Source organism: Panthera tigris, chromosome D3 (genome assembly GCF_018350195.1).
Source record: "Panthera tigris isolate Pti1 chromosome D3, P.tigris_Pti1_mat1.1, whole genome shotgun sequence".
Lineage (NCBI taxonomy): Eukaryota > Metazoa > Chordata > Mammalia > Carnivora > Felidae > Panthera > Panthera tigris.
In genome coordinates this window covers 48469958-48495752 of record NC_056671.1, presented here as the reverse complement: position 1 = coordinate 48495752, position 25795 = coordinate 48469958, and the positions used below count along the sequence as shown (strand labels likewise).

Here is a 25795-nt window from a genome sequence, read left to right as displayed (position 1 = left end):
TGACATCTCAAATCAGAAAGGTAAGGATAATGAATTCTTTAGTAACTACTGTTGAGACAGGCATTCCAATTGGGAAAAAGGTAATTTCTGCTGCAGACATTTACAAAGATAAAATCAAGAATTATTGAAAAGGTAAAGGTATATGTACATATACAAGATGTGTATACATATCTTGGAAGAAAATATGGAAGCACATCATTATGAGCTTGGGATGAAGAAGGATTTCTTAGAAAATGGGAACATTCAAAAGCCATAAAGCATGAGTGATAAATCGAATATTGCGATTTAAAATCTTCTAAAACAAAAGACACTAAAAACAAAGTTGCCAGTTAAACAAAAGACTGGGAGAAAAATATTTACAACATATATAACAAAGAATTACTCTCCAATATATATATATATAAGTCTAGAAAGCAATAAGCACTCAACAGATAAATGAGCAAAAGTAATAAGCTAGAAATTTCCCAGAGAAAATACTAATGGTGACATTTTTGCTTCAGGCAGTAAGTGGACTAGATTTACTGAGGAGAAATTACGCTGCATTCTAACTAGACCAGCATAAGACATTTTCATTCTAATGTTGGGTGCACAGAAGTTGTCAAAAAAGTTGTCAGTAAAAATAAGCAATAACCACACTCTAAAGGTAAAACTGCCTCAGGGACAAATGCCTGTGGCTGGCACTAGTTCTCAGACCCCTTATAAAGTGGAGAAATTGTATCTGAGACTGCTGGGTTCAGTCAGGTTCCCTAGAACAGGTGCTAAAGTGGTCCCAAGTCAACAGTCACCCTGGTTCCTACAAGAAAGTCACAAATCCTCTCTGGAGTAAAGCAAATTCATTTTAGGTCCTCAGGTTTAATCTGATTTACACATCCAACAAGGTTTTAAATTCAGCAATTATATTTTTCACTTCTAAGTGTCCTTTTTCATCACTGTATTTATTTTTTTATATTTTATATTTATTTATTTTTGAAGGCGCAAGCAGGGGAGGGGTAGAGAGGGGGACAGAAGATCTGAAGCAGGCTCTGCACTGACAGCAGCAAGCTGGATGTGGGTCTCAAACTCCCGAACCATGAGATCATGACCTGAATTGAAGTCGGATGCTCAAATGACTGAGCTACCCAGGTGTCCCATATTCATTTTTTTAATAGAAAATTATTACTTGCTCATGTTTATGATTCCACATTTTGTTTTTAACCATTTTATAATAATTTTTAACAATGAATATTTGATTGTCCAATGTTTGATGTTAGTAGGATTTCAAATGTGCTGCTGTTTCACTGTAGTTTAACTCAGGGTGATTTTTCCCTGTATGTTTTACCTTTGAAAGTGAATACATACACATACACACAAAACTATGGGAACAGCATTTTTAAAGTGTTGAAAACAAAAAGTCAACCCATAATTCTAGTATCACTCCTGACATCACTGTCTACATAAATAACCCAAAATAATCTAAAAATTATCAGAAATAAGAACTTAACAAGGCAGTTGGCATAGGATTAAAAAAAAAAAAAAAGCAATGTGCATTCCTATGTAGTAACAGAAAAGGCAATTACCAAAAATATATTTATAATAGCAATAAAAGAGGCACCTAGAATAAATTCAACAGATAAATTCAACAAACTGTGTATACCTATAGATGAAATTGTAACACTTTATCGAAAGATGTTTAAGAAAGCATGCATAAATGAAGATATAAATCATGTTTATAGACAGAAGACTAAAAATTATAAAGAAATCAGCTGAAGGACAATAGACTCAAGGCCATGCCATTAAAAATTCCAGCAGACATTTCTGGTGGAATTCAAATACTTAAATTTATATGGAACAGCAAAATCCCAAGAACAGACATGAAAATCAGTAAGAGTGGAGAGGTGGGATATGAAAGTGAAGGAAGGAAAATAAATAAGGAGAGGTAGGTAGAGGAGGTACCTTAACAGATTCAAAATTTATTTTGAAGTTATGGTAAATTGAGAAGCATCCTACTGGAAATAAACAAATTAACCAAAAAGATGAAGCAGAGATGAAAAGATTAACTAAAATGGATAGACAGCCTAGAAAAGATCCATGTGTATATGACATAGGAGGCATTGCAGATCATTGAGTCTTCATTAATGTTGTTGGAACAAATGATTATGCATATGAGAAAGAGTGAAGTAGGATCCCTACCCTACGTCATAGAAACAAACAAATCCAAAATTAAACCCTTTTGGGGTGCCTGGGTGGCTAGGTTGATTAAGCATCTGACTTCAGTTCAGGTCATGATCTCATGGTTTGAGTTTGAGCCCTGTATCAGGCTCTGTGCTGACAGCGTGGAGCCTGCTTCAGATCCTCTGTTTCCCTCTCTCTGCTTCTCTCTCAAAAATAAATTAACATTTAAAAAAATTCAAAATTAAACCCTGTTGACCAAGATTTAAATATAAAAAGTAAAACTTAAAAATTGTTAGAATATTATAAAGGTATCTTTATGATACCAAGGAGGATAAGACATCAATAAGTAATTCATATATAAGAAATTGCTAAATTAAACTACTTTAAAATACACCATAAAGTGTACTGAAAACACTAACTCCAATAGATATTTGCAATACACAAAAGTGTAAAGAATTACACTAGGACTTCTGCTTCTGCTGTAGACTATCACTTATAACAGACAATTGTTCTGATTAAACAAAACTAACAAAGCCCAAAACATTTTTTTAAAGTTTCTTTGAAGGCAGATAAATGCTGGGAAAACCAGGTCTTGAGGAACCACAGTTCCAAGAGAAGGGAACCTCATGATAGGAGGTTCCTCATGAGAGGAAACAAAATTCTCTCCATGCTGTTTTTTCCTTTGGGCATGTGCAAATTCTTGATAAGGAATAAGACACTAAGGAGCCATGGAGAGGGCAGCTACTAAGTAGAAAAGCCAAAAGAGCATTAGGCAAACTCATGAGGATAGAGAGACAGGAAAAAGTTCAAGGCTGCCAAGGCTGCCAAGACTCAGAGTGTAGGCCATGATCCTATAAAAGAATTGAGGCACAAAGAAACAGACCTGACATTGTGTGATGATTTTTCACTTAAGGAATGGAGCACTAAAACTCTGCAAAAGGGGGCATCCGGGCGGCTCAGTTGGTCAAGCATCCAACTTCAGTTGAGATCATGATCTCAAGGCTCGTGAGCTGAGCTCTGCATTGGACTCTGTGCTAACAGTTCAGAGCCTGGAGCCTGCTTTAGATTCTGCCTGTCTCTCGCTGACCCTCTTGCCATTCACATTCTGTCTCTCTCTCCCTCTCAAATATAAATAAACATTTTTTAAAAAATGTAATTCGCTTAAAAAAAAAAAAAAACTGCAAAATAAAAGTCAAAGAACCCAGGCGAAAAGCTTTATGAAAAGCACTCTGAGAAGGATTCTGGGAGATGGCAAAAGAGCATCAGGAATCTGTCTAATGTAACTATTTTGGATCTTCTGAATCTTTTGAAGTCTTCCAACTTCCAAGGGGATGGTAAGGTAAACTGTGGTTATTTGGGTCAATTTCAGCTGTTAGTTTGGCAGAAGCTCCCCATCCCCCAGGCTGCAGCCCTGGAGCAGACAACTATGCATATGTATTGGAGCAGTCTGCACAAAGCTTGTGGCAACTAGGATGAGGAAAAAAACTGTTCTCCAAATATCAGGAGTATATGCTAGGATTACTGATTGTTGCTTCTGATCATACAGATGTAGACAATGAAGTGAGTGGCCCATTGTTGCTGCAACTCCTCCCTCTGTTGCAAGGTCCTCACCCTCTAGCCATAGGAACAGCCAAGGGATTTAAAGGGCCAGTCTCCATTTTTCCTCATGCCCTCATTTTCCTCTTTTGGAAGCCCAACATGAAAGACTAGGACATTCAAAGGCAACAGAATGTATGGGGGCAATTAGAATGTCATCAAACATGCCTAGGGAAAAGCAAAGGCTAAAGATGATCTAAGATCTAAAGTGTATACCTCAGGTTGATCCTTCAACAACAAAACACATACAAAACAAAAAAACAGCAAGCCCTGGGGAATGCGAAGAATCTAATTTCCAGAGATGCCACATTATTAGATTTAAACGTCCAGTTTTCAACAAAAAAATCATGACACATACAAAGAAACATGAAAGTATGACCAATTAAAAGAAAAATAAAATCCACAGAAAACTATCCCCGAAAAAGACCCAGGGACAGATGTACTCGACTGCGACTTTTAAACAGCTGTTTTAAAGATGTTCAGGGATGCCTGGGTGACTCAGTTGGTTGAGCATATGACTCTTGATTTCAGCTCAGGTTATGATCCTAGGGTCCTGGGACAGAGCCCCACATCAGGCTCCGTGCTGAGCATGGAATCTGCTTAAGAGAATCTTAAGTAAGCATGGAGTCTGCTTAAGATTCTCTCTTTCCCTCTGCCCCTCGGCCCTCTCCCTGACTCATACTCTCCAAAAAATAAAAAATAAAAAATAATTTAATTAAAAAATAAAAAAACAAGCATTGAAGAGAGAGATAAAAAATAAAGGAATGAAAAGGAGATAAAGAAAAGATCAGAGACAAAATAGTGGAAATTAAGGGAGGTAAACAGAATAAAATCCATACTACTGCATTCCCTGAAGAGTGAAACATAAAACAATGGACTAGAACTAATATTTCAAATTATAATCCAAGAAAACTTTATAGGCATCTCAAGAGAGCAGAATCTGCATATTAAACATGCCAATTGGGAACCTAAGAAAGTTAAGGTCAGAATGGGCAATGTTTCACAGCATATCCTGATACAAAAATATTACATTTCAAAGATGAAGAAATAAATTCAAGGCCTTCAGATGAGAATATCAAATATATAAAAACAACATAAATATCAAGCAACAGTGGAGAAGCATTTTTTAAAACGCAATACAAAAATGTTACAAAAATGTTAATTTCATATCCAGCCAGATGTCCTTCATGTATCAAGGACACTGCAGCAGTTTTTTGTTTTTTTTAACACACAAGAACTTAGGGAATTCTACACTAATCAGCCTTTCTTGAGTACAGGAACTCTACTCAAGTAGAATTGGTTCATTCCAACGAAGAGATAACTAAGAAAACGTCAGAGAAGGGCTGATGATGATCGTTTTAATATAAAAGTAGACCTACAACTAAAATGCAGATGGAGACAAGGAAGAAAAACTACTGCAGAAATTATTTTAAATTATGACAAAGAAATAATGCAACTAAAAATGGAAGAAAGTTGAGGAAGAAGAAAATAAAATATCCACACACTAATTTTTATACAGGAAATAGGCAGGAATTTTAGAATATCAATATAAGAACAAACCTAAAATTATAATACTTCTAGAACAAAGCACAGAAGATAATCTCCGTAAGCTAGGATTACACAAATATTTCTTAGGTAAAACGTGAAAAATGTAATTTACAAGGAAAAATGTAATGAACTGAACTTCAGCAAAATTAAATGTTTGCTCTGTGAGAAACACTGGCAAATGATAGAATATACCATAAAGAAAATATTTCCAAATTACTTATGTGGTAAAAAGCTTAGATCTTGAATACACAAAGAACTCTAAAAACTCAACCATAAGAGGGGCTCTTGGGTGGCTCAGTTAAGCGTCTGACTCTTGGTTTCAGCTCAGGTCATAATCTCACAGTTCATGGGTTCGAGCCCCATGTTGGGCTCCACCCTGACAGTGAGGAGCCTGTTTGGGATTCTCTCTCCCTCTCCCCCACTCATGCTGTCTCTCCCTCTCTCTCTCAAAATAAATGAACCATAAAAAAAAAAAATCAACCATAAGAAATCAACTCAGTAAGAAAAAATGGGCAAAGGATTTGAACACACACTTCATCAAAAGAATGTATGTGGATAGCAAATAAATACAAGAACAGATGTTCAATATCTTTAGTCATTAGGGAAATGCAAATTAAAACTACACAATAATAACCATAATACACTTATTAGAATGGTAAAAATCAAAAGAACTGACAATACCAAGAGGTGACAAAGTAGAAGAGCAAATCAACTCTTATTATTGCTAGCAGAAATGCAAAATGGTACAGTTCCTTGGTAAAGTTTGGCAGTTTCTTTTTTTTTTTTTAATATTTATTTATTTTGGAGAGAGAGAGAGCGCATGCACATGCACACAAGAGGGGGAGGGGCAGAGAGAGAGGGAGACAGAATCTAAAGCTGGCTCCAGGCTCCAAGCTGTCAACACAGAGCGCGACGTGCGGCTCAAACTCATGAACCATGAGATCATGATCTGAAGTCAGTCGCTTAACCAACTGAACCACCCAGGTGCCCCAAGTTTGGTAGTTTCTTTTTTTTTTTTTTTTAATTTTTTTTTTAACGTTTTATTTATTTTTGAGACAGAGAGAGACAGAGCATGAATGGGGTGAGGGTCAGAGAGAGAGAGGGAGACACAGAATCTGAAACAGGCTCCAGGTTCTGAGCTGTCAGCACAGAGCCCGACGCGGGGCTCAAACTCACGGACCGCGAGATCATGACCTGAGCCGAAGTCGGAGGCTTAACCGACCAAGCCACCCAGGCGCCCCGGTAGTTTCTTAAATAAACACACACTCACCTACTGATCCAGCAATCAAACTCCTAGATATTTACTTAAGAAATGAAGACCTATGTTCACAGAAAAATCTGTATATAAATGTGATTTTTTTTTAACGCAGGTGCCCCTGTATATAAATGTTTATAGCAACTTTACATATTACTGTAAAAAAACTGGAAACAGCCCAATGTCCATCAACAGGAGACTACAAAGGTTATTTCTCACCAATACAAAAGAACAATCTTTTAATATTCAAAATGATATGGATGAATCTCAAAAACATGCCGAGAGGAAAAAGATGCAAAAAGGTTAATGCAATTTGTCGTTTAAGTAAAGTTCAAGAATAAACAAAAATGATCTATGGGGATGGACATAAGAATAGCAGCTGCTGGGGGCACGTGGGAGGCTCAGTCAATTAAGTGCCCAACTCTTGGTTTCGGCTCAGGTACGTGATCTTGCAGTTTGTGAGTTCAAGCCCTTTGTTGGGCTCCGCGCTGTCAGTGCAGAGCCTGCTTCTCTTTCCCTCTCTCTCTCTGCCCCTTCCCTGGTCATGTGTGTGCATGCGCTCTCTCTCTCTCTCTCTAAATTTTAAAAAACAAATTAAAGAATAGAGGTTGCTGGAGGCAAGGGTTAGAAGGTAATTGATTTGAAAATAGCATGAAGGTAAAGGATATGTTCAGCATCTTGATTATACAGGGATGTATATTTATCAAAATTCATTGAACTATACACTTAAGATTTATACACTTGCTTATAAATTATACTCAATAAAGTACTGTCGGCTTTTTAAAAAGGCATCAAGATATTTATTTTATAAGTACTATTCTGCCATCTTTTTTGTTAATACTACTTCCTTAAACCAGACCAAATTTTAACTATTTTCTTTACCTGAAAGATGTTATTCCATTCTCTTTTACTTTATTTTTCTGAATAGGAGATGCTTGGAGTGACAGAATTTTATTTCCTGGTAGGGTAATTTGCTTTAAAATGGAAGCTATAAAAACAAAAGAAGAAAAAAGAATTTTAAAAAAATCAGTCATGCCATATTAGGAGAAATGCAGGACAGCAGCTTTTAATATACCCAGAATAACCAAAAGAAATTTCAAGCTGTCCTAGAACTATGTTTAAACTCAAAAATGACAATGAATTTATTCCCTGCATGAAATCATCTTAGAAAAATCAAAATTTCTTTTCATACAGTCTTCAGCCTATAGGATTACCAGCATTATGAAAATATGCATAAATAGTGACAAGTGATGTTAATATATCATTTATATTTGCATATTTTAAAAATACATGAAACTTCTTTTGTGTTAAGACTGATTTCCAAATGTAGAAAAAGTACATTTCAAAAAGAAAGAAAGCTATAGCAATTTTTGTAAATTAAAAAAAGTGCTTTATTCACTAATACATTGTTTTATCTAATTACAAAATACCATGAGTAGTTGCTTCTTCTACTCTAAGATATATATCCCCAAAAAGTAGCTATGTATATACAAAGAATGTGCTAGTGATTTTTCAGTCCTCTCTCCTAGGTCCTACTTTTAAAAGAGTACCTTTTCTTAATATAACAAATAAAAAAGAGAACACAAAACCCCATCATGTTCCAAACCCAGTATGATGGGGCCAGGGATGCGGGGTGGGGGTTGGGGTCTACCTGGAGGAAACTGACTGGCAGGTATTGCAGTGCTCACTGGCATCTTCTTCTGTCCAGATTTCTGAATGGTCAATGCTGAGGAATGGGGAAGTGTGGTCACTTGTTTTGCAATACCTCCTGAAGGCTGCTGGACTACCTGAAACAATGAGAGTTATTAATACACTCATTCAACTAAACCTGCTTTAGGAAAGAACAAGCTTTCAGTTGTAACAGAACAAATGATTGTGCTCACCTAACTGTAAATATACTTTTATGTTAGCATAACAAGAAAGTCTACCTAAAATTTATATCTGTATGTAGCAAAATTATCTTGTTCAAAAGTGAAAAATAGGACTTTCTCACGCAACGTACAGTAAAACCTTGGTTTGTGAGCATAATTCGTTCTGGAAACATTTTGCTTGTAATCCAAAGCATGTGTATATTCAAGTGCATTTCCCCATCAGAAATAGTGGGAACTCAATTTGTTCCACAACCCAAAAACATTCATATAAAAATGATTACAATACTATAATACAAAATAAAGAAAATACAGCATATAAAGAAAAATAAACAGGGGCATCTAAGTGGCTCAGTAGGTTAAGCATCCAACTTCAGCTCAGGTCCTGATCTCACAGTTTGTGAGTTCAAGTCCCACATGGGGCTCTGTGCTGACAGCTCAGAGCCTGGAGCCTGCTTTGGATTCTGTATCTCCCTCTCTCTCTGCCCCTCCCCCACTCACAATCTGTCTCTGTCTCTCAAAAATAAATAAATGTTTAAAAAAAATGTAAAAAAGAAAAATAAACAAATTAACCTGTGCTTACCTTTGAAAACCTTTGTGGCTGGTGTGAGGGAGATAAGAGAAACGAGGGTTATTGTGTAGGACGACTTGCACTATCACTAACAGAATCACTGCTATTTACTGGCTCAATGGAATCTTTTTCTTTTTGTGCAACTTTAACAAGGAACCTATCCAATGACACTTGCTTTTGCCTCCTTTTGAGGATTTTGTGGAAATGTGACGTTGCTTTGTCATTAAACAGATTCATCCCTCACACTGCTACAGCTGTATTCAGGTGGTGCTTTTCTACAAAATTTTGCAGCTTCCCACATTGTACACATCTCCCTAATCTCATTTGAAGTGGGGATTCCTCCACCTTTTTTTCCTCCTCCTCTGCATAGGAGATCTCCTCCATAACCTCTTGTTGTTGCTCACAATGCAACAGTTGGATCCAACGGTAGGATGCCAGTTGTGGGCACCTTCCAACATTCTGAAAAATCAGATTTCTGCCAAACGCTGCGGCCTGAGACCAAGTATCTGAGTATGGGACACGATCACCCACAATCCCACACTGAAGAGAGACAGAGAAGAACCACTGGCTCAGCTGTGATCATGTGATGTTTGGCGTCACATACTACTTGTATTGTAAGGCATCACTCATTGATCAGGTTAAAATTTATTAGAAATGTTTGCTCGTCTTGCAGAACACTCGCAGAACAAGATACTCGCAATCCAAGGTTTTACTGTGTTTTCTTTTTAGAGTGTAATTCAAATTTACACTATCCACTGCCCAATTTAACTCTCCATTTGGATCATATTTTCTTTTTTTTTTTTTTAGTTTATTTATTTATTTTGAGAGAGTGCAAGTGGGAGAGGGGCAGAGATAGGGGGAGAAAGAGAGAATCCAACCCCACAGAACTGTGAGATCATGCCCTGAGCCGAAACCAAGAGTTAGAGGCCTAACTGACTGGGCCACCCAGGTGCCCCTTTTTTCTTTTTAATTATTTATTTCATTTATTTTGAGAGTATGCATATGAGCAGGGGAGGGGCGGGGGGGGAGGGGCAGAGAGAGAGGGAGGGAATCCAAAGCAGGCTGCACTGTCAGGTGTATGAGATCAGGACCTGAGCCAAAATCAAGAGTTGGACACTTAACTGACTGAGCCACCTGGATGCTGTGTATTTCTTTATCATATATTTTATATATACTTTATAGGTATCTGCATTATTTGCTTTTTTATGATTAGCATATACTACATTTATAATTAGAAAAATGAAGTTGAGTTTTCAAACTAATATTACTAGAAAAATAATAAATTCTACAATGAAATATGCATTCACAGTTACATTTATGCATTCAGACTGAATCTTAACAGAAACAATCCTTACAATTCTGGCCTCTTTCCCCATTCACTCACATTTTCTTCCTTAATATCCTTTACTAAGTATTCTTTTTCAGTATTTTAATTTTGAAAAACAATAATAAAATATTATTAGAGGGTGCCTGGGTGCCTCAGTGGTTAAGCATCTGACTTCAGCTCAGGTCATGATCTCACCTTTTGAGAGTTCAAGTCCCACATTAGGTAAGCATGAGCCCTGCTTCCGATGTAAAAACAAAACAAACAACAACAACAAAAACGACAAGCCCTGCTTCCGGTGAGCTCTGCTTCTCTCTCTGTCCCTCGTGAGATTCTCTCTCTCTCTGTCCCTTGCTCACTTGCACCCTTCTCTTTCTTAAGGGGAAAAAAAAAAAAAAAAAAATATATATATATATATATATATATATATACACACATACATATATATACATATATATGTATACACACACACACACACACACACACACACACGTGTGTGTGTGTGTGTGTGTGTGTGTGTGTGTGGTGAGTTAGTCTTCATACCATTCTGATAGGTACTCACGTAATAGCCCGAAGCTCTGTCCCTGAGGTGGATGCGGGCCCTACACAGCCTGGCTGTATGTGACTTGGACTATAAAGGAGTGGAGGTGGGGCAGACAGGGATAGCACCCATGGGACCGAGGCACCACTATGTGGCCCTGAACAAGCTGGGGAAAGCAAGCCTCAGTGCCCACCCGTAGGATCCCAGGTGTGCCTGGCCCTGCCTACAGCCCAAATGGGATCAAGATCATACACATGGGGGGAGACAAATATGCCAGTTAAAAACATATAAATATATCTTTATACATGTTTATAATTATTATATATATTATGAATATACAAATATTTATATAAATGTATATGATACATGGTATTTATACATATCACAAAGTTCTGAGCTGGGATTTAAATAACCCTGGATCCCTATTATTCCTCATCTTAATGATTATGACACTTGGGGCAGCATGTACAGCACACTGCACGCTTGCTGAACAAAATAAAATACAATGAGTGAGAAAGTAGAAGAGCATTCATTAGCGTTCTTTCAAAGTACCACTTAAAACCACAGTATTAGGCATCTTATGGAGATTGAGAAATTATTGCAGAGAGATGGAAATTTACCTGAAGAGATATTTATTCCTACTTGGCAAGCAAAAGAAAGCTGTATCATATTTTTGCAAACTTAAGTCCTTTATTTCCCTCCAAAAAACCACTAGCAAGGAAAATCACTAAGTAGCACATACCTTAGCCTTTTATCTTGACATGTCAAATTCTGATGTTTTATTTGAATCTTAAAATAAATTAATGTTCTAATAGTTCATAGAAATATAGGTCTAGGGCTACATAACATTACTTAGGTTTTTTTTTTTAATTATGATTTTTACATTATGCTCTGGGATATGTGACAAGGAACTATTGCTTTCTCTCTATTTCAACCCTCACCTACTCCCCTATTCATAAATACACAGCAATCAAATGTTTATCTGTAAATAACTCAAGTAGTGCATGCACACACAGCTACTGGATTCAATCACTTACTATCTCCTCTAATTTCTATACATTATTCAATATGTGATTACCGGAATGAACTCAGTAAGGTTGACTTCCAGAAAATAGAAGACCCTAACTAAACAAAAGCTGCAGTATAAAAGTCAGTTAGTTAGTTGCCAACCATTTCTCAGGAACAGCTAATATATGGTTCTTGTACCACAATTCCTTACCTTCTGGGACAATGGCATACACCACTAAACACTTCTATATGCCCACATTCAGCCTCAGAATCTTAACACAGAGCTCCAGTCAAATCCTACAATGAAAGTTGAAACTTATTTGCCATGCCCAATCTAAATTAAAACTCAATCTTGGTAAACCTTAGAACATGCTGTTTCTTTAATTTAATGGGCCTTCTAAACTCAAAAATGTGCTCAGGGGCGCCTGGGTGGCTCAGTCAGTTAAGCGTCAGACTTCAGCTCCCGTCATGATCTCGTGGTTTGTGAGTTGGAGCCCCGCATTGGGCTCTGGGCTGACAGCATGGGGCCTGCTTCGCATCCTCTGTCTCCCTCTCTCTCTGCCCCTCCCCTGCTTGCTCTCTCTCTCTCAAATAAAAAAACATTTAAAAAAATGTGCTCAAATGAATTCTTAATTATACCACCAGCTTTTATAGGAATCTGTAAATGCTGCTTAAAATTGAGAACCTATAGGGGTGACTGGGTGGCTCAGTCAGTTGAGCGTCCGACTTCGGTTCATGTCATGATCTTGCAGGTCGTGAGTTTGAGCCCTGTGCCAGGCTCTGTGCTGAGAGCTCAGAGCCTGGAGCCTGCTTCAGATTCTGTGTTTTCCTTTTTCTCTGCTCCTCACCCACTCATGCTCTCTCTCTCTCTCAATAATGAACATTAAAAAAAAAGTGAGGGGGGCGCCTGGGTGGCGCAGTCGGTTGAGCGTCCGACTTCAGCCAGGTCACGATCTCGCGGTCCGTGAGTTCGAGCCCCGCGTCAGGCTCTGGGCTGATGGCTCGGAGCCTGGAGCCTGTTTCCGATTCTGTGTCTCCCTCTCTCTCTGCCCCTCCCCCGTTCATGCTCTGTCTCTCTCTCTGTCCCAAAAATAAATAAAAAACGTTGAAAAAAATTTATATAAAAAAAAAGTGAGAACCTATAAATTTTTGTTAAATTTTAAATGTGCTTATTGTAAGATTTGATTCATATGAAATTCTAGAACAAGCAAAAGTAATCTGTGGGAGAAAATTATCAAAAGAGTTGTTGCTTCTGGGGATGTTGGGGTGGGGACTGAGAAGGAACACAAGGGTACTTCAAGATGATGTTAACATACTATAACTTGGTAGGGGATCTGAGTTACACAGAAGTATACACTAACTGCCAGAACTTATCCAATGGTACATTTAAAATTTGTGTACATCACTGTATGTAGATTTTAGCTAAAAAGAAAAAGAACAGGAAATACTGAACTGTAGTTAATAATATGCATGTTTAACTATTTAGGAAGAAGTCTTTGAAACCATCAAATAAGATGATTGAAGGCTGGATAAATACATGATAAATCAAGTATAGTAATTATAAACAGAATCTGGGTGGTTGCTATACAGGTGTTCACTATGAACTTTAACACTGCTATGTTTCAAAATTTCCATAATAAAACATTTTCTTTGATAAAGCAAAAATAAGATGACCTAATACTGTAAACACTGTTTCTAAATAGTTTATTGTCCATCAATTCTAATGTATCCTTGCCAATTAAAAGAAAAAAAAAACTCAAGTAAATTTAAATGAACTAGCATTAATCAATCTATATACTATTATATAAACTCTGATTAAATATGGCATGTGGAGAATCTTCTATGCAACCCTAAATACACATGGTAAATAAAGGTACCTTACTTGAATTCAATTTCTTTCTTCACCAAAACTTTCCTCAGTCCCATTTAAGTGGGACTACAACCATCAACTGGAATTCTACCTCTCTTCTCACACTTAACAGAATGCAAAAAAAGAAAGAAAAAAATACAAACTGCTTAAATCTGGATCCTTAGGTCAGTCCAATATGAAACGGAGAGTGAACTACCTGAGCCAATAAAACAATTAATGATCCTTGTTTTGTTTTTTTTCCTACTCAATTTTTACTTTCACTTCTCTAATAAATATAGTGGCCACCAGCATACTCAGAAACTAAAATTTATACCCTTGAAAATACCTCTCCATGTCCAGTGAAAACTGAAGTCAGAGACAGTCAGCAGAGTTACATCTCATATAGTATTTCATATAAAGATATATTTGTTTAAAATTCTTTAATGGGTCCCTTACTTCAAAATAATTAGGTACCAGAGGAAAATACAATACAACAAGAATAAATCTTTTCTAATATTCTAGATCAATTTGTTTTAAGAAATCAGCTTTACTTCAATGGAATGAAATGGAAAATTACCACATTTAATAATGTACTAGTACTTGTTTTCATCTGATATCCACAAAACCGTAATATTTGGAGAATGACTGTTGGACATACTTGGCCACTTATTTATCAAATGCCTACAATTCTGTTAAGGAAGAAATGCAGATAAAAGAGTCATATATATGTCTGTGTGTATGTGTGTGCGTGTGTGTGTGTATATACGTATATATATATATACACGTATATACGTATATACGTGTATATATATATATACACGCATATACGTATATACGTATATACATACACACACACACACAGACATATATACATATTTTCTACAGAGAGAGAGAGAAAGCGCATGCACATGCCCATGTGCAAGCAAGGGAAAGGGGGCAGAGGGAGAGAGGGAGAGAATGAGGGAGGGAGAGAAAACCTTAAGGAGGCTCCATGACACAGGGCTCAATTCCATAAGCCTGGGATCAGGACCTGAACCAAAATCCAGAGTCAGACACTCAACAGACTGAGCCACCCCAGGTGCTCGGGGAAATATATATTTGAAATAAGAAAAATATCCAAGATAATATAAAAGCTTCCTGCCCTATCTCCAAGTATAAACTGTTTTTAAAGATATTGAACTAACAACATATAATACAATATTACTACTAAGAGTGGCAACATTCAGTTTGCTCTCTAAAATTATCAGCATTTTTCTTTTCCCTAAAAATACAGACCAGGAATTTTGAATTAACTTTCTCATTCGTGAATTTTATTCATACATGTTGTGGACTTTAGAGACTTATTGTTTAATTTTTATATGGTAAAATTAGTTATTAAAATATATCAAATTTAATTTTTAAAATGACCAAACTGAAATTAAAATTTTGTTCTCTATTAAATTACCTTTTGTTAATTAAGTTTAAATTTAATTTAAATTATACTTTAAATTAAATTTAGCTTTTGCTCAATTATGAGTAAAACAGTTTTTTCACAAATATCCTAAGAAAACTGTTTAAGTGCTGAAACTTCTGAAAGCTTCTACTTATTACCTATCCATCATCAGTAGACTATACTACATATCATCCACTCTCTTTCACTAACTTTAAAGGTAAAAACGTTAAGCTTAACATTTAGAGTGTGTAACATCATATAACACCTGCTATGCTAGAATTAATAGATAATAACATTAACATTTATAAAAACTAGATTCTCAGATGAAATCAAAAGAACTACTGATTAGGTCCACATTTCAATAATTCAAGCATTTTAGGACTAAAATATACAAAGCAATGAACTACTGGCACAAAATGAAAAACTTTCATCTACGGAAGCTGTGAACAAGTCAATTCTTCTGATGAGAACTTTAAGCAGATCCCCAGAGGTTAACATACAATAATCAATGAGATAGAAAAGATAACATGTAGTAATAAATCTAAATTAAAAAAAAAATCGGGAAGGGCCTCTTTAATCTGGAATAAAAATGTATAATTTCATAAAGCAATAATTCTATAAAATTTAAACCCTGCAATGGGAGATTAAGAGGATTCTTATAGCTCAAAAGCATGGATATAGAAAACATCTAGAAAGCAGGAAACCTATACAATTTCCAGAAAAATTAGTAGAAATGCTAGAAACAGATAAAGTATAAAGAAGGAATTTTAAAATTTACGATCAATTATTAAAGGGAATAAACAAATTTAAAAACTAACATTGAACAGTAATACTTGCATTCAGCTCATTTTTAATTTTTTTAACGTTTATTTATATATTTTTAAAATTTCTTTTGATGTTTTATTAATTTTTGAGAGAGAGAGTGCAAACAGAGGAGGAGCAGACAGAGAGGGAGACACAAATTCCAAAGCAGGCTCCAGGCTCTGAGATATTAGTACAGAACCTGACATGGGACTCAAACTCACGAACCATGAGTTCATGACCTGAGCCAGTGTCGGACGCTTAACCGACTGAGCCACCCAGACGCCCCTAATGTTTATTATTTTTGAGAGAAAGAGAAAGAGACAGAGCATGAGCATGAATATGAGAAGAGGAGGGGCAGAGAGAGACACAGAATCTGAAGAAGGCTCCAGGCTCTGCACAGTGAGCACAGAGCCTCAAGCAGGGCTCAAACTCACAAACTGTGAGATCATGACCCAAGGTGAAGTCTGATGCCTAACAAACTGAGCCACCCAGGTGCCCCATTCTTCAGCTCATTTTTAGAGACTACATCCTGAGTTGCCCAGACCACAGATTTGATCCAGTATGGCAATTCTCATATCTCAAATTATTATTTGCCATCTTTCTTAAAAGCTGCACTGAATACTTTCTTATGTTTCTAGCATCCTATTTTCCTTCTCACCTATCTGGGATTAAATTGGACAATGGTTTAAAATGGGCTCACCTAATACTAATAAACACTTTAGTAAATATTAATTTTCCACATTAATTTGAAAAAATATCCTAGTTCAGTCCTCTCTGTGGCATTACCATACAGAATGGCTTATCTTGTTTTGTGCCCCAGGTAAAAATGTGTTACAAAACAGATTACAATGCATCTTCAGTGTCTATTGCTCTAGTGTTTGTCATTTTTAAATATGAAGGTATGAATACTGACATTAAATGTGTTGAGTAAAATTAAAACAAAGGCCAAACGGGGTGCCTGGCTGGCTCAGTAGGTAGAGCATGCAACTCTCAATCTCAGGGTCCTGAGTTTAAGCCCCACCATTGGGCATGGAGCCTACTTTAAAAAAAAAAAAAAAAAAATGTAAACAAACAAAGGCTAAACAAGAAAGCAGAATTCACAAGGAAAATTAAAATACTCCACATTATACAAATGAAAGTAGTAAGTCAAAAAACCCCTAACATTTACCATTGGATTCATTCATTCTTTTTCTCTTTCTTTCTTAGATTTTATTGTTAAGTAATCTCTGTATCCAACGTGGGGCTCCAACTCACAACCCTGAGATCCAGAGCTGCATACTCCAAGTACTGGGCTAGCCAGGCACCATCCACTGGATTTTCTGTTACATTTTTTCTTTACTGAAATTGTTCCTAATGTATAACAAGTCAAACCTACAAAACATAAATGCTATCAAGATATTATTACCACATAGCTTTTCTGTTTCAGGACACTCTAGAAACTTAGAAGTTCTTGTCACGAGTACCATACTCTAATGGGAAAGACACTAGGTTCTAGTCTGAGATCCAATACTTGTTGAGTGCCAGTGGATGGGTCACTTAATGTTTCCAGAGTCTTAGTTTTCTCACTGCCTTTTCTTTATCACAAAATTATTTTAAAACCCATAGTTAATACATGACATGCTTTTAAAATTCTACATAGCTATAAAGTATTATTTCACTTCAGGAACTAATAATAGTATAAATGTTCAATAAAGATTAGCACTGATTCAAGAATCACTTATGACCTGTAAAGAGGATTTCAATTCTGTTCAGTGCTCCCAAAAAACAGGCCTTTCCTTGAGGCAATTACTCTGTTTCAGTGGTTCCCAAAGCTGGCTGCTCAGACTGATATTTAAGAATCACTGCTTCTAAAAAGGTTTCAAGTCTGAGATTAAATTCAGACAACCCAAGAGAAACCCTGCAAGGCAGGCACATTTCTGTATTTGAAAATCAGACCCTGAGTGGGAAGGGATGAAAAAAAGATTAGCACCCAGGAAATGGCTATTACTTCCTACCTACTCAGGAGTTTGATTGTCCATATTGATCTTCCTTCTTTCATCTTACACCCATTGCTACCTTCTGCCTCAAAGACAATCATCCAGATACTAACCTCTGCTCCTGATCACACAAACAAGGCTAGTAAGTCTACTTGGATTTTATTATTCCCAGAAGCAGAATAAAAACTAAAACAAAGAGATTCAACACACAGCCTTTAACAAAAAGATTTATAAAAGAAAACAAGGGCAATTACCAAAACTATACTAGAACAGCTAGTGTAACAGGTGTTAGTTACAGTATAAGGTAAGCAAAAAGAAAAATAATTTTTATTTTACTTATTATTTTTTTAATGTTTATTTTAGAAAGAGAGAGACACAAAGAGCATGAGTGGGGGAGGGGCAGAGAGAGAGGGAGACACACAATCTGAAACAGGATCCAGGCTCTGAGCTGTCAGCACAGAGCCCAATGTGGGGCTCAAACTCACAAGCCTTGAGATCACAACCTGAGCCGAAGTCAGACGCTCAACCGACTGAGCCATCCAGGCACCCCAAGAAATGTGATTCTTAACTCACCATGTACTATCTCCCACAGGTTATTAATAATACTCTCACCACCTGTCTTGAATCAACTAAAATGTTCTAAACACTGAAAATAAGGGGAAGCCCCATGAAAATGAGCCAGGAAGCCAAAAGGGGAACCTCTCACACCCTACAACTAGTCATCAGCTGCAGACCCCAACACAAAGAGAGGTACCTTGCATTCTGAACAGGAAGAAACCTATCCTTTACTACGACTGCAGGAGGAAGAAAGATTTTCATCTTGCCCAGCAACAGCCCAGCCGATGAGAGAGAGACTGTCACAACTCCGCCAAGGAGAAGCTACTACACATCGAACTGTGTTTACTCCAAAGGACTTTTGATTATAACAGCCTTTTCCAACTTCCTCCTTTCCTCTATACAAGGCCATTCTCTTCTGCTCTCTAGATGTGCCTGTGATTTTGCCATAGCTTGCTTGTCCTGAATCTAATGCTCTGCTATTCCCAAATAGCAGTTTATTACCAGTAAACTGGTAAAATAACTGACAGTTTTATTTCTAAGTGTTAACAGCGCTAATTGATAAATAGCTAAGGTTTCTTTCATCCAAGAACCTCCCAACCTACCAAGTTTAGGAAAAAACACAGCTTCATACTCATCTATTCCCCTCACCGTTTCCCTCCCCTCTTAGCATATTTTTCTTGAGAACTGTTACCATAACATTACCTCTGTAATAACCTTGTCAAAAAGATTTAGTCTGAATCTTAACTTGAGGAAACAATTAGACATAACAAAGGACATTCTGCAAAACAACTAGCCTGGGCACTTAAACTATTACAAGATAATGAGCAACCATGAAAGGCTGGGGAGCTGTTCTGGATTAAAGGAGCCTAAAGAGAAAAGACAGGTGAATGTAACAGGCAGTTCTCTATCAGAAAAAAAGTAGCTGTAAAGGACACTGTTGGCACAACTAGGAAAATAACTGTACCAATACTAACTTTCCACATATGATAATAAGTGTGAGGCCCTTATGTTAGAGAAAAAATCCTTTTCAGTAGGAGATACACAGTACTTAGCTTAGAGGTGCAACATCACGACTTCTGCAATAAGCTCTCAAATGGTTCAGGAAAAAGTTATGTGCGTGTGCTTATGTGTGTGAACAGAGAGAGGAAGAAACTAAACGAATATGGCAAAATGTTACCAAGTATTCAAACTCAGTCAAGGATACGCAGGGGCCTGTTTTACTAGCCTTGCCAGTTTTCTGAATGTTTGAAATTTTCATAAGAAGAAACTGAGGAAGAAATGAACGTTACTCACTAGTTGTTTGACTTTAACTGCCTGTGGAATACCAGCCGGCTGAGAAAGGACGGGGCCTGGTGGTGCAAGTTTTATCTGGACTGGAGCAATGACAGGCTTGTCAGATGTGGTCCCAGCAGAGGTCATGACAGGTTTCACAGACGGAAGACAGACAGCTGCTGCCGAAGGTTCTCCGAAAGTCACCGCAGGGAGAGCCAGCGTGACTGCTGCCCCAGAGACAGCTGGCTTCTCAGGTGGGAGGGAGACTGCTGTGACTGTGTTCTGTATAGATGTCACCAGTGGTTTTGGAGTCTGAAGCAAAACCGTTCCAGCTGCTGTTCCTCCTGGTGCAGCAGGTGGACCCAGAGAATGAAGTGTCACAACTCCTGGTTTTGCTCCCCCTGGGCCAGCAAGTGGATTCAGAGCTGGCACTGACACAGTGCTGGCTGTTGTTGTTCCAGAAACAATGATGGGTTTTTCAGGCTGGATGGAGCAAACTGTTGTTGTCACCACGGGAGAAGTGGCTGCTGTTGTGGTACAGGTAGCAATGACAACCTCACTACAGGTCTGCTGAACACACTGCTGAATAAAGCTCTGGGAGTTGGGCATGAGTTGTCGTAAGGCAATCACACTTTTCTAGAAACAGGGGAGAAAAAAGAACCTGATTAAATAAATCAACTGCTAGTAAAACTAAAGGATTTAGTACTTCATAGCTTTGTATTTTTCATAGCTTTACAACATAAAACAAATCAAAAGTATATCAGGTGTTTCAGCTGAGGAAATCTGGTATCACTTCATATTCATATCCTGTCAAAATCCAGGATACAGTCAATTTAAAGCCCCAAAGTGCTTTATTTTTCAACAGGAAATTATCTCCCAATATTAAACTTATTTTGTATACCTCAATATCAATTTAGTAAAATAAAAACACTGTGTATACTTGTTTATATTTACCTATACCCCATAATAGATCACTAATAATCTTAGTATCTATAAGTTTGTTTTATAACAATAGAATCTATCAAAAAAAAGGTTTTAGTAAACAACTTTCAAGCTTTGGATAGACAGTCTTAAATCAAAATAAAAGTAATACAAGAAAAAACAAAAATAAAACTAATACAAACAAGGTCAATTTCCTTAATTGAGCTAGAATATTTTCATTTATTTATTTAACTATTTGTCTGTTTATTCATTTGTGTTATTTATTTGAGATAGAATGCGAGTGCATGCATGCGGTGGGGGAAAAGCAGAGGGAGAGGGAGGGAGAGAGTCTTTTGGGGGGATGTGGGGGGGAGAGACGATCTTAAGCAGGCTCCACACTCAGCATGGAGCCCAACTCAGGGCTCAATCTCATGATCTGAGCCAAAATCAAAAGTGGGACACTTAACTGACTGAGCCCCTTAGGTTTCCCAAGCTAGAATATTTTGACAGGATTTTACATTGGTGTCCCTCACACCCTTCTAAAAGAGTAAAGGGTGTTCAAACTAAAAAGTAGAACATTCTTTTTGTCCCTGGGGATTTTGTTTTTAAGAAAGAAAAAAAAAATGGAAAAGGAGGCAAGATAGTAGGTTATCTTTTGGTGAATTCAAGGGCTGTTTGGAAGGTTTCCTTGTTTTGACATTTAAATTCAGTCAGACTGCCTTTATTTAAGAAGCAAATGAGAACCATTGTTCTTCCTTTTCTTATAGTTACTTCCTTTACTTTTTTTATTTGATTAAAAAGGATTGAAAAGCTCTCTGAAGGTTTTCAAATATGTATGTAAATGGTAACAAAAGAAAGTAAGAAACAATCTCTCATAATCTTTTTCCAAACTTTAAAAACAAGCTGCTTTGGAAACACATGAACAGATGAAGTGATCTGATTAAATTTAAGCTAGAATTCTAACATGAGGGGATCCTGAGAAAAACACAATTGAAAAAAAATGTTAAAATAATGAGACTCAGGGGCATCTGGGTGGCCCAGTCGGTTGAACGTCCGACTTCAGCTCAGGTCACAATCTCACAGTTCGTGACTTGGAGCCCAGCGTCGGGCTCTGTGCTGACAGCTCAGAGCCTGGAGCCTGCTTCAGATTCTGTCTCCCTCTCTCTGCCCCTCCCCCACTCATGCTCTGTCTCTGAAAAATGAATAAACATTAAAAAAATTGTTTTAATAAATTAATTAATGAGACTCAAAGAGATAATAAAAAATATATGTCTAAATTATCTCTTGATCAGCTGGCCAGAGTTAAGTTTAAATGTGGCATCTCTATGCCACATTCAATGTCTAAAAGCTTTCAAAAATGAGAAAAAAATTCTCACCAAAAAAAAAAAAAAAAAAAAAAAAAAAAATCACAAAACTTAATAGATGCTTAAAAAACACATAAAGGGATGCCTGGGTGGTTCAGTTGGTTGAGCTTCGGCCCTTGATTTCAGCTCAGGTCCCAATTTCACCGTTTGTGAGATTGAGTCCCATGCTGGGCTCTGTGCTGACAGCATGGAGCCTTCTTATGGTTCTCTGTCTCCCTCTCTCTCTCTGCCCTTCCCTCTGCTCATGCACACACATGCACATGCTCACACTCTCTCTCTCTCTCAAAAATAAATAAACTTGGGGCGCCTGGGTGGCTCAGTCAGTTGGGCGTCCAACTTCGGCTCAGGTCATGATTTCGCGGTCCGTGAGCGGTCTGTGAGTTCGAGCCCTGCCTCGGGCTGTGTGCTGACAGCTCAGAGCCTGGAGCCTGTTTCAGATTCTGTGTCTCCCTCTCTCTCTGACCCTCCCCCGTTTGTGCTCTGTCTCTCTCTGAATAAAAAATAAAAAATAAGTGTTAAAAAAAATTTTTTTTTAATAAATAAATAAACAAAAAAATACATACAAAGCACAAATACTTCCTAGTGTAACATTTGGCAACTTAATGTTAGTATTATCAAACAAATAGTCAGGTAGAATAAATTCTGGACCTGTGAGCTTGATAAAAAAATTAGTCAATTTAAAGTTTTTTTCATCTCCAAAATGGAAACTACTATAAAATCTAGCACCTAGTATTCTCAAAAGACTGATATGAAAATTAAGCACAAACAATGCAAATTTAAAAAGCATCTAGCATGGGCGCCTGGGTGGCTCAGTCGGTTAAGCCTCTGACTTCGGCTCAGGTCATGATCTCACGGTCCGTGAGTTCGAGCCCCGCGTCGGGCTCTGTGCTGACAGCTCAGAGCCTGGAGCCTACTTCGGATTCTGTGTCTCCCTCTCTCTCTGACCCTCCCCTGTTCATGCTCTGTCTCTCTGTCTCAAAAATAAATATTAAAAATCAAAAAATAAAAATAAAATAAAAAATAAAAATAAAAAGTATCTAGCAAAGCATAGGATACATAATAGACGCCTACTGATTATCTTCCTTCTCCCCCATGGTGTCTCCAGGGAGTATGAAATACAGATAAATTCAAGAGTTGTCAGTGTCATATAGACACCTATAGCTCACAGAACTTTAGGCACTGAAAGGGACCCAAGGAAGAACTGCCTCTAACTTCTCAATCAAGAAGGTCATCCAAAAAGCAGGGCAGTAGTTATTTGATATTATTAGGTATTTTGCTGAACCTGCAATTTGCCTTTCCCCAGACCAAGTCTCCTTTAGCTAAAACATTCTGTTGCTATAGCCACAATTCATATCACATGATTGGCATCCTCCTAATCAATGTGCTCACCCTTCTAGTGACAGTTTCCACTATTTTAATATCTTTCTGAAGAGGTGCCCCATTTTCCTTCCAACTCTTCTTCTATGAGGCAACCAAAAGGAGCCTTCCACTGTGGCACCTCTTTCATCTCCCTACACAGTTAAGTCAAATTGTCTTCCATTATTTCAAAATTTATGGGATGACTCTGTGGTTCACTATAATCCCAGGTCTTTAATAACTGTATAAATTTCAATTCGATTCCTCTTCAGCTTCTGAATATCCCCAAAAAAATAATTTTTATAGTCTCTTGTTATCAAAGTTACTGTTCTACATTAAAATTCTATTTAATTCAACAAATTGTCAAAGGAGTATGCCTAGTAACAGTTTTTAAAAATAACAGCTCTCCCACTAAATTTGGCATGATGAGATTTTTTTTATTTCTAAGACAATATGAGTTATTAGGACAAAGCAGAAGGCCCTATTTTAATGGAAAAGTCAAGATATTTGAGGATATAAGCTTTAACAATATAATCATTAAGTTTTGTTCATGAATGAGGTGTTACTTCTGTTTTCTCAAAGTGTTCCAATCCAAAGAATATGGACTATGAATGTTAACAGATGACAACAGTTGAGAGCCCTCTCCTACGTTGTTAGTATTTTCACATTAAACTGCTGTCATATTGAAATATTCAGGTTTTCAATTATTTTTTAAAAATTATTTTAAATAATCTAATCCAAATAATTTCTTCAAAGTAACAGACAACTTTACCTTAAGAAAAGGAACTAGGTGAGGCTGAGGTGAAGACTTGAGTTCAACATACAGTTGTCTAGTAAATTCTTCTGCTTCAATTTTTGCATCCTGAGGAACAGAAGAAAGAAGAATACTTTTATGTTTACAAATATTTTAAAAGAGAAAAGGTATGTAATTCATGATTGATGTAAGGAGGTAAAAGACCTACCTGTATTCTGAAAACTAGAAGATGTTAATGAAAGAAATTGAAGAGGACACAAAAAAATGGAAACATATACCATGCTCATGGGATTGGAAGAATTAATATTGTTAACATGTTTATACTACCCAAAGCAATCTACAGATTGGATAAAATTCCTATCAAAATACCAACAGCATTTTTCATAGAACTAGAACAAATAATCCTAAAATCTGTGTGGAACCACAAAAGACCCTGAACAGCCAATCTTAAGAAAGAAAAAAGCTGGAGGTTATCACAATCCCAGATTTCAAACTATACTACAAAGCTATAGTAATCCAAACAGTATGGTATTGACACAAAAACAGATGCACAGATCAATGGAATAGAGTAGACAGCCAAGAAATAAGCCTATGTGTATATGGTCAATTAATCTATGACAATGAGGTGAAAATATACAATGGGGAAAAGACAGTCTCTTTAATAGTGTTGGGAAAACTGGACAGCTACATACAAAAGAATGAAACTGGACCATTTTGTTAAACCATATACAAAAATAAACTCAAAATGGATTAAAGACCTAAATGTGAGACCTAGAACCATAAAACTCCAGAAGAAAACACAGGCAGTAAACTCTTGGACATCAGCCTTAGCAATATTTTTCTGTATATGTCTTCTCAGGCAAAGGAAATAAAAGCAAAAATAAACTACTGAGACTATATCAAACTAAAAAGCTTTTGCAGAGCAAAGGAAACCATTAACAAAACAAAAAGGCAACTTCCTGAATAGGGAGAAGATAATGTGCAAATGACATACCTGATAAGGGGTTAATATCCAAAATATATAAAGAATTCATACAACTCAATACCAAAAAAAAAAAAAAAACAAAAAACATCTGATTAAAAATAGACAAGAGGACCTAAATAGACATTTTTCCAAAGAAGACTTAGGATGGCAAACAGACATATGAATAGATAGTCAATATCACTAATCATCAGGGAAATGAAAATCAAAAACACAATGAGGTATTACCTCACACCAATCAAAATGGTTAATATCAAAAAAACAAGAAGTAATAAGTGTTGGCAAGGATGTGGAGAAAAGGAAACCCTTATGCACTATTGGAAGGAATACAAATTGGTACAGTTGTTATGGAAAACAGTATGAAGATTTCTCAAAAATTTAAAAATTAAAATAACACATGATGCACTTCTGGGTATTTACCCAAAGAAAACAAAAACACTACTCTGAAAAATATATGCACCACTGTGTTTACTGCAGCACTGTTTACAATATCCAAGATATAAAAGCAACCTAAATGTCCATCATTAGACAGATGATTGGATAAAAAAGATGCGGTATATACATACAATGGAATATTACTCAGCCATAAAACAGAATGAGATCTTGCCACTCACAACATGGATGGACCTAGAGGGTATTATGCTAACTGAAGTAAGTCAGACAGG

At 36.8% G+C, this 25795-nt stretch overlaps 1 protein-coding gene across 6 annotated transcripts in view; it reads right to left on the bottom strand.

Annotated features, from left to right (window-relative positions):
* Window positions 1-25795, bottom strand: part of TAF4B (TATA-box binding protein associated factor 4b) — a 179480-nt gene that overhangs the window by 131126 nt on the left and 22559 nt on the right. For all 6 annotated transcript variants that reach the window (XR_006209724.1, XR_006209725.1, XM_042961503.1 and 3 more), the window contains 4 exons: window positions 24167-24256; window positions 19775-20389; window positions 8202-8337; window positions 7433-7538 (listed from right to left, as the gene is read on the bottom strand). Coding sequence is in view for 4 of the 6 variants with exons in the window: in XM_042961503.1 (XP_042817437.1) it covers window positions 7433-7538; window positions 8202-8337; window positions 19775-20389; window positions 24167-24256 (947 nt within the window). In the remaining 2 variants the exon portion in view is untranslated. The remainder of the gene's footprint in view (window positions 1-7432; window positions 7539-8201; window positions 8338-19774; window positions 20390-24166; window positions 24257-25795) is intronic.